The sequence below is a fragment of the Macrobrachium nipponense genome, chromosome 43 (genome assembly GCF_015104395.2).
Source record: "Macrobrachium nipponense isolate FS-2020 chromosome 43, ASM1510439v2, whole genome shotgun sequence".
NCBI lineage: Eukaryota > Metazoa > Arthropoda > Malacostraca > Decapoda > Palaemonidae > Macrobrachium > Macrobrachium nipponense.
The window spans coordinates 21,562,616-21,572,326 of NC_061104.1; the positions used below are offsets into that span (position 1 = coordinate 21,562,616).

The window sequence follows — 9,711 nt, forward strand, 5'->3', positions numbered from 1 at the left end:
AAACCCAACTTTTCAGTTACTCATTCCATTTGCCTTCTCTTTCAACTCTTACCCTTCTGCAATATCCTCTTTTTAAGTGATCACCAATTGCAGTATTTGCAATTATGATTTCAAGGGTCAGTCAACTAGATCAGTTCTTATTACCTACCATTCACGTTGCTCCGTTTTTCTTTGCCGTCTTCTGTAATCCCTAGATCATTTGTAAAGCTTCTATTAACAGGCTAGTTTGGGCAGCACTTATCAAGGTAAGTAAATTACTAGACTTTCTTCAGAGGATAAAGGTCATAAAGAGTATAAAACATATATGTAAATAACTTTATTCTTTAGTTGATATATCACACAGAAGGCTACACTTTACATAAAGTATTATAAGCAAAATACACCGAGAACTTGTGCCGACTTCCTCCACATGACAGAAGTGAAAGATTGTAATGAACTGGTTAGGACAACAACATCAAAATCAATGAAAACTTCAACATTCTACGTCACAAAAGACATTTTCATTCATTCATCTCGGGGGGGCGGGGGATTATAATAACTTGCTTACAACTACACACAGCACATGATGAACAAAATGAAAACAATAGTATTTTAAACCTTTCAGTTTCAAGAATAAGTAGACACTACGTAAGGTTACACCAATTAAACCCTTCTACCAAACCCCGTGACCGTCACCAAAATAAAAAAAATTTACCCGTCATGAAGACACTGCTCAGGAGGAGATGTAAACGTAAATGGATACAGAAAGTATACTTGGAAACAGGAAGTGACATTGATCCACCTAACATGTACCACACAGGAGTCGGTTCGTCCAGGAAGAGTTGTAGTACTAACGAGCCCGCCCTACGATATAATTGTGACCGCAACCAAGTTCATTGCTACCGGGGTAGCAGCCAGTTCTAACCTGCGTCTGCTGCTGTTGAGGTCTCGTCACTGGAAGCCCAGCGTAAGCGAAGCCAGCTGGAAAGTCGTAGTTCAGGTGCTTGTTGTAATAGTAGTAAGGAGAAGTGTAGCCTCCCGTTAGCGTGTTTGCAGTTCGGTGGTACGGGTGGTGGACCTGGAGTGAGGAAGATGACAAAGCCTCGGAGGAAACTCGCCTAGGCGTCAACTGAGTCTGCTGAACTGGAAGCTGTTGGCTCAAGGCCCGCTGCTGAGCTTCCAGCTGCCTCTGTAACTCTTCCAGTTTCTGCTGCTGGACTCTGAGAGCTTCCCTCTGCTGTTCCAGCTGCGTCTGCTGTTGCTGGAACGCTTCTAGCCCCGAGGTGCCTTGAATCTGATTGTACTGCGGCTGTGACTGTTGTGCCAGCTGTGGCTGGTGACCTATTCCAGATCCACCGGTCAGTGGAGGAGGAATGTCGAATTCGCTCGTGCCCTCGAAGGCTCCGGTGAGAGCAGGGGCGCCGTAGACCTTGGAAGCAGGGGTGTCTGGACTGATCGGGAGGTCATTGCCCAAGACCCGGAAGCCCTTGTTGTCAGCTATGTAGGAACGGACGACCTGCAAAAGAAAAAAATGTTGATTGATCTTTGTCTTTTACTTCTGAAGCCTCCTCGGAATCCTGTGTGTGTGTGCGCGTGGCCATTCATCTATCAATATGATATATAGATATATATATATATATATATATATATATTATATATATCACGAAGGAAGTAGTAGGGAAAGGCATCCTCATCTTTTAACAGTTTATTTCAATGCCGACGTTTCGCGACGAATTCCAAGTCGCATTTTCAAGGCTAGATATATATAAAATTTGCGAAAATTGATACTCAATTTGATTTAATATATATTAAAAATGTAATGGCAACAGCTCTCAATAAAGTAAAAAGTTAAAATTCAACAGCACCTTCAAAGGCAAACAAATTACAAGTACAGGACTTCACTAAAATCTTAGAAACACCTACCTATACCAAAGAAAGAGTAAGACTAACAAAAATAAGTAAAAACAGAGTGAGGCAAACCAGCTGCCCAAACTACGCTATGAACAATTTTACAGAGGACGTTTGGGTGTTTAACGACGGTACAGTCTTTTTGATAATTATAGATTCTAAAATAGTCAGGTTGTTGTTGTTCCGTAGGTTTTACATGTTTATATTGACAGTAAGGATTTTTCTATCTTGGGCCAACTGCGGAACAACAACAACCTGACTATTTTAGAATCTATAATTATCAAAAAGACTGTACCGTCGTTAAACACCCAAACGTCCTCTGTAAAATTGTTCATAGCGTAGTTTGGGCAGCTGGTTTGCCTCACTTTGTTTTTACTTATTTTTGTTAGTCTTACTCTTTCTTTGGTATAGGTAGGTGTTTCTAAGATTTTAGTGAAGTCCTGTACATGTAATTTGTTTGCCTTTGAAGATGCTGTTGAATTTTAACTTTTTACTTTATTGAGAGCTGTTGCCATTACATTTTTAATATATATGAAATCAAATTAAGTATTAATGTTAGCAAATTTTATATATTTTCAGCCTTGAAAATGCGACTTGGAATTCGTCGCGAAACGTCGGCATTGAAATAAACTGTTAAAAGATGAGGATGCCTTTCCCTACTACTTCCTTCGTGATATATATATATATATATATATATATATATATATATATATATATATATATATATATATAATATATATATATATATATATATATATATATATATATATATATATATATATATATATATATATGTGTGTGTGTGTGTGTGTATTAGCACTCTGCTGTGTATAGATGACCAAAGGAAAACTGAAACGATCTAACAAATTGAAATACATGTTTTGCAAACTGAACTAAATATGATTAGGTCTGTAAAGACTACCTAGGTCCTTACACTTTTAAAGCCATGCAAAAATTTAAGATAGTAATCAAAAGAAACAATGAATAAAAAGGCAGTAGTAATGTTATTAAAATAAACGAAAGAGGGACAGAGAGGCACTGCTGTCAAGGAGCACACGTGAAACCGTCTATTAGAAAGTAAGACTTTACCCTGACAAAAATTGCCAGTTTTTTTTATCTAATAAGCTTCAAATTCACGACGACGGGAAAGCTACTGAAACAGCGGCTAAAATCAGAGTTGGTTTGACAGATGCCTCTCCTGAACGCAACAGCTCCAGTTTCCAGAGAACTATGTGAGAGATAATCTGCAACTTCGTATAAGTAGTACCATTTAGAGAAACAGAATAAGTTAAAGAGAATCGAGTGAAAAAGAAGTTAAGAAGAGGATATATTGGCTAATATATCCTCTTCGAAACTCACCTGCTTCCCATTAGGATCGAAGTATCTGTAGGACCCGACCACAGAGCCATCTGGCCTTCGCACCTCCACCTTCGCAATGCCCGTGCCCGTGTTATACCCGTAGTGGGACTGCCCCTTGGAGCCTCCCACGGCGTATGCCCCTCGCTCCTCGGGCGCAGCTGCGTAGACAACACCTCCTGAGGACACCTGTCTCAGATCCCCCGCGGCGTCAACCTGCCATTGGCCTAAGCAGGATATACACAGCGGTAACAGGACCTGAAACAAATCTTAAATCTGTCAGGGTAAGATACATTGAAACGTGGCGTAGCTGCCCAAAACAAAAAATGGGTCCTGTAAGCGAAGACATTAGTCGACGTCTTTCTTTAGTAAGTAACAAACTTACAAGACATGAAATGGTTTAGGATATACAGATGGGTAAAGATTAACAGCTAATGGATGCATTTATATAACTGAGACACTGCTACTGCTCTTGGTAATAAGTTTACAGCAAGGGAACACAGTCATGTAGAATTCAAGACCAGGAAATAAGATTGAAGAAGTTGAAAGTACTTTTCTAAAACGAAAGCCTTCAAAAAAATGAACAAATAAATATGTATAGTTAAACGCCTCTGGTATTCTTTGAGCTCTGCCCATAGGTCTACAGTGGCAATTCCTAGGTTCACTACTCATACTGCTCATCGTAAAACATCATTGTTAATTGATTTATCGAACGCAACCGTTACAAATTGGAAACTGTCACGATATTATTACTATCAATGATTATAATCATTAGCTTGATGTGCACGCTTGCGCAGAACAGAACGATTCATACGTCATGAAAGATGGAGTTAAGAGAAATTCAGTGCAACATCATTAAGGCAAATTAAACAAGACTAAATATCAGATAGTAAATAAATATAAACACTAGTTGAAAAATAGGCCATAAATAAGACAACTGGGCCGCGTATTTTATGGCAGAATGGCTTCCTTTGTACCTACCTAAAACTCCTAAACAGGTTCCCCTTTCATTGCCATCCATCAGGATCTCGTCACCGAACTTCGCACGAAGCGACCACTATTAGGGACGATACTGAAATCGCAGAAGTTCGGAGTTCTGTGACAGAGCTTTATTTTTCCGATATATTTGAAAATAAACATTGGTAAAGATAATGCTACAAGGAACGCATGACTTCATTTCTTCATTATTTCTGACTCTTCTTTGAGATACAGAGAATTAAGAGGGTTAGTATAAGGTGGAAACTCCTTCCGAATTCAAAAGGACATCGAGATTATGCGCGTGCCTCTCTCTCTCTCTCTCTCTCTCATGAACTTTAACCTATCCTGAAACAAGTTTGGAATGTTCCTCTGCCATGAACTTGAACTTGAAGTTCATTCAAAGGTGGGCGCAGGTAATTATGGTGCGTCGCCTTGAAAATGGGGACCGTGGTTTGCAATGCGAGAGAGAGAGAGAGAGAAAGAGAATGGCTGGTTTATCTCGCTTTCAGATAGAATTAGAAATAAATTCATCGCTTCTGTAATCAAAACGACGTGATTTAGAACTAGAAAAACGGTTGTAACACGTTTTTAAAAATAATCACATAATTTCGTGACCTCTGTAATAAAACGACGTTATTTAGAACGAGAATAGAATATATCTACTTAATCTGAGGAGAATTGGGTGTACCATTATGCATAAAAAAGAAAAAACTAGATTCCCCAAGGCAAAAGCATAGATTACAACAATGACACAACACCCTCATCTTCCTCTCTGGCGGAGCCAGCTGGAACCGAGAGCCTCGCATGACCTAGAAAGGACTTATGATCCTTACGCATTCACGGCATAAGAACCATATCTCCCACCAGATGCAAGCGGACGGCTCGGATCAGTAATATTAGCGCTGGAATAGCCTAAAGTGCGTGGGCAAAGCCCTGGGCAGGGCGGTGGTGGTTCATACCCAAGGCCGCTACCACTGTTTTGATTAGTCAAACCCTGCTCTCCACCTGCTACCATTTCTTCCCGGCAGGTAACTCCCTTTCCAAATTACATTTACATCTTCCGTGCTTGCTCACAAATGAAACAGAGCTGCTTAATATGCGGTAAGACAGTCGATCAGCTGATTTTGACAGTTCAATACCAGACGTAATTCGCTGTTGACAAGGGCCTTCGATTCGCAGCGAACTGGATCGCCGGGAGGCCCTAGTCCCCGAAGGGCCTTATAAGGATTCGTTCGACATTAGCAAACTTGGCCCTCCTCCCATTTTGTGCCTGATCCCAATACGAATGGGAGAGGGTTTGTTTACATCCTTGAGGGACCCCGTGACGTCATGACCGCCCGTGGAATATTGGTATTTGAATGAATTTCCATTTGGGCGAATACGAAAAGCGCCCAGTTCACGGATGTAGGTCGGGTGGATTACAGTAATTGCGGGTGTGTTTTTTGTGGTATGTAGTTGCCAAAAAAAAAAAAAAAAAAAGCGTGGACGCAGACCCCTGGCAACCGCGAAATTTCCAAGATTATAAGATTTTTTTTTTTATAATGTTAGGATACTCATTTTATACCTTCTCGTACAACAATATTTTATTTAGCGTTTTATTTTATATATAAGGAATGGAATTTGAAATTTCTTTCCTAATGCGCAGTTCACAAAACTGAACACCGTCAGCTGTATTACGACGATGCATGGGTTCCCTCCTGCTTAGTGATTCGAGTTTATGACGCCCACACACATAGATACATACACCTACACCCACACCCACATACTCACATCATTATATATATGTAATATATATATATATATATATATATATATATATATATATATATATATATATATATATATATATATATATACAGACATATTTGTATGAGTTGTCCTTGATGAATTCAGGCCTAATCTTACAATCTTTTGAGAAAATCAAATTTGCTTCTTAGCTTTAGATTTTTTATCTATTTTTTTAATGTGCTTTCCGTCTTTTTATCCTTAATCAAGCATCACTGTCCACCACAGTTGATGTAATGACAGAAAACTGACAGAAAACGCGAGAAGTAAGAGGAATATAAATCTCATAGTTTAAAGCGTTGGGTTATAAAGTGCTAAGAAACATTACTGACTGACACTTGCTAGAAGGTTTTTAACAGTCAGGAAACATTACTGACACTTGCTAGAAGTTTTCTAACAATCAAGAAACATGACTGACGTTATGTAATGGTGCCAGAATGCCATTAAAATAACAAAGACAGATTCTAGCGATCACATTGACAAAACAAAGGGCTGTTTTACATAGTGCTTGCATTTGTTTTTCATTAATTTTCTTGACTGCCTTGTTTTGGTTTGAGTAGGATTACTGGTTCGCTGGTTCGTTTATATGTGCATTCTACATTTTCATTAATATTCATCTATCTGTCGTTTGAGTGTAGTCTCTCTCTCTCTCTCTCTCTCTCTCTCGAGTAAGGGAAAGATTGCTGAGCAAGCTTAAGCCATTTTTTGTCCTGTTCAGTCTAAATGTTTACAATCTTTAAAATCATGGTAATATTGATAACAATAATATGGGTATTAACAGTTTTTGGAATATAGATATTATGTACAGCATGACAGATATCTGACTGGTTAAATATCGAAGACTAGTCAGGCTCTGGCTAGTCGTTCGGGATGAATTACTATGAAAATTGGTAATACTCATTTGACATTCGTAGCGACCTTGAGCCAACGTGAATCAAAAATTATGGGAATGTTCGAAGACTATCGGAGTGCGAGGAACGGAAAATCACTCTGACATTATATAATACGCTAATGGGGCCTTCACTGGTCGTTGATCGCAGGCAAAATCTGGTGTATTGCCAATAAACAAAAAATAATTGTAATTTTTCACTTTAAACAGTCTCCAAAATTAAATCTTTAAAAATTTTATTAACTTTGATGAGATTAAGAAACTGATATGCGAGGAGTTAAGAGATTCTTCACGATAATTACCGCCAAGTATTTGTGACATTGTTCATAAAATGGTATATCACATTATAGCAACGTTGAGTTCAATATCTATCTATCTATCTATCTATCTATCTATCTATCTATATATATATATATATATATATATATATATATATATATATATATATATATATATATATATATATACATAAAACCACCTCAAGTGACAGAGAATGAGTAAAATCGATATAACACAACAAGTATAAAAAACGCACACGCGCAATTCACCACAAAAAACTTTACCCATAAAATAAAAAACACGCAGTTCACACACACACAAAAACTACATGTAAAACACGATACCACAGATCTGAAATAAAAAAAAACACAAGCACATCACTAAAACGTGAAAGTAAAGCTGGAAAGAAAAAAAAACTGAAACAGCCCCCAAATCTCGAAGTGTAACGTAGAGAAGAGGAAGAAGTACTCACAAGGATGTGCATGGCTGCGTGGCTTGGAGGGGTCTGACCCAATCACGGGAGGAGCGCGCTCTTATAAACTGAACACCTACTCGCCGTAGTTAATAGGACTCTTTTTTATAGGATAGGATTCTCTTCTTTATAGATAGGATTCTCTTTTTTTATATATAGGATTTACGTAGGTATACACTAGTTACGTGTTCGTTCATATTTTTTACTTTACAAAGTGATTTCTAAAAAGAAAAAAAAAAAGTGCGTAGTTCGTTGCTTCTGCTAAATGAATTTGAAATTCATATTCGTCTAAATTGTTTAAAGTCTACGCCCAGGTGCTCCCGATTTCTGGGTTGTTACCGTCAGTGCACCTAATGCGGTGCACTGTAGGCATTACTTAAGGATCTTTGCAACGTGCCCCCGACCCCTAGTGCCACCCCTTCTGTTCCTTTTGCTGTACCTCCTGTCATATTCTCTTCCACCTTACTTTCCACCCTCTCCTGTCAATTGATTCATAGCGCAACTGCTTTGAGGTTTTCCTCCTGTCACACCTTTCAAACCATTTAACTTTCGAACCTTGATTGATTTGATGTTTTGGTCTACGAAGCGACAACTTTGCAAGCTGTGACGCAAAGCTACACATCAGATAGCTCGGCAAATGGTGTCTGGTAGGACGAATTTGCGACTGGCTAGGTACAGCCATTAGAGAGGAGATGGAAAATGTACACAATCTATGTATACATAGAATGCTTCACTTTGCGAGCACACGAATTTCTTATCGACTAAAAAATTCCCCTTAGGTTAACGTATATGAAAATATATTAATTCCGAGGTAGAGCGAATTAGATGTCAAAGGACATTTGTAGCTCGATCTTTATATATATGTATATGTATATATGTATATATATATATATTATATATATAATATTTATATATATATATATATATATATATTACTATGTGTGCTGTGTGGCTGTGTGTGGAAATAGTTAGAATAATCGTAATGAAAAGGTCTTAACATCAAGGGGGTATAAAGACGCTAAATGCAAGATGGAGGTGAATAGTAAAGTACGTGTGTAAAGGAGCTGAACGTGCTGTTAGTGGCTCTTCTGTGTAATTGTATGAAATGGCTTTTGCCGTGGCATTTTTTTCTGCGCAATGTGCTTATCCTTGCTTTAGAAGTTTAGCGGATGAACCTGGCAGTGACTGTTGTTTTGTTTGTGCCGTGGAGACACGCCCTGTTCGAGGGAGCAGGTGTGTGTGTGTGTTTGTGTGCGTCTTCGTTCTAAGAAGCACGTAGGCCTAACACATTAATGTCAAATTCACTTTATCTTAGAAACAACTTACACCCTTTTTGTGTTGTTATGTGGATAACAAACTACGGTTCATTCAGCTCTTCCCAAAGTAAAGGTGAATTATACTAGGTGTCCATAAGTCCCAGTACCATTACAAGTATGTATTGCTTGTAATGGTACTGGGATTTCATGGACACCCTGTATATTAGCGAGCTCTTTGTCCATGTGCGTTTGTGTGCGTAAGTGTACTACGCACTCTTGGCATACAGAGAAAATAAAACGAGAGAGAGAGTGAGAGTTGTGAAAACTAGCCGAATGAACAATAAAGAACCCACTGTCTGTCTTCAAAAACAAGTTCCCAAAGCAGGATTACCAACACTATTGAGGAACTGTATCGATCTGCTATGAACGACGCCTTGTTCAAATCTTCCCGTCACAGCTGCTTATGAACGTGGCAGAAGTTCTTGGCACCATTTCGAGGAACATTCGTGTTTTAAGTTGATTAAATGTTCGCTTGAAAGAGCTCGGTATATCTCGTCCGAATTAGGTTACTTCTCGCGGGCGTACGTGTCCGCCCACGCTGAAGACAAGGTCTCCCAACCTGCTACTTCCAGCCTGGTTATCTTTGGACGTTGGGCGTGGGTGTTGAAGTCAATGTACTTTGTTTTGGCTTCGAATTTGTCCCCAATAGGATTGTCTGGCGTTGCCCTTTCCTTCTGAATGAAATCATCTCCATTGGAAACCGATTTTAAAAAGGAGAGAATAATTTACAGGATTTGGGGGTTAAAATG

General features: G+C 38.8%; 1 protein-coding gene across 1 annotated transcript; it reads right to left on the bottom strand.

Moving 5' to 3' along the window:
- Positions 1 to 301: 301 nt before the first annotated feature.
- On the bottom strand, positions 302 to 7,720 carry LOC135213558 (uncharacterized). The gene is made up of 3 exons (XM_064247525.1): positions 7,647 to 7,720; positions 3,247 to 3,501; positions 302 to 1,495 (listed from the first exon to the last, which is right to left on the bottom strand). The coding sequence occupies exons 1-3, from the start codon at positions 7,656 to 7,658 to the stop codon at positions 830 to 832; spliced, it is 933 nt and encodes a 310-aa protein (XP_064103595.1). The 5' UTR covers positions 7,659 to 7,720; the 3' UTR covers positions 302 to 829.
- Between the last annotated feature and the right edge of the window lie 1,991 nt (positions 7,721 to 9,711).

Coding starts and splice junctions, on each gene's coding strand:
- LOC135213558 (XM_064247525.1), bottom strand. Junction 1,496..3,246: donor TCGATCCTAATGGGAAGCAG/GTGAGTTTCGAA, acceptor TTTCTTTTGCAG/GTCGTCCGTTCCTACATAGC.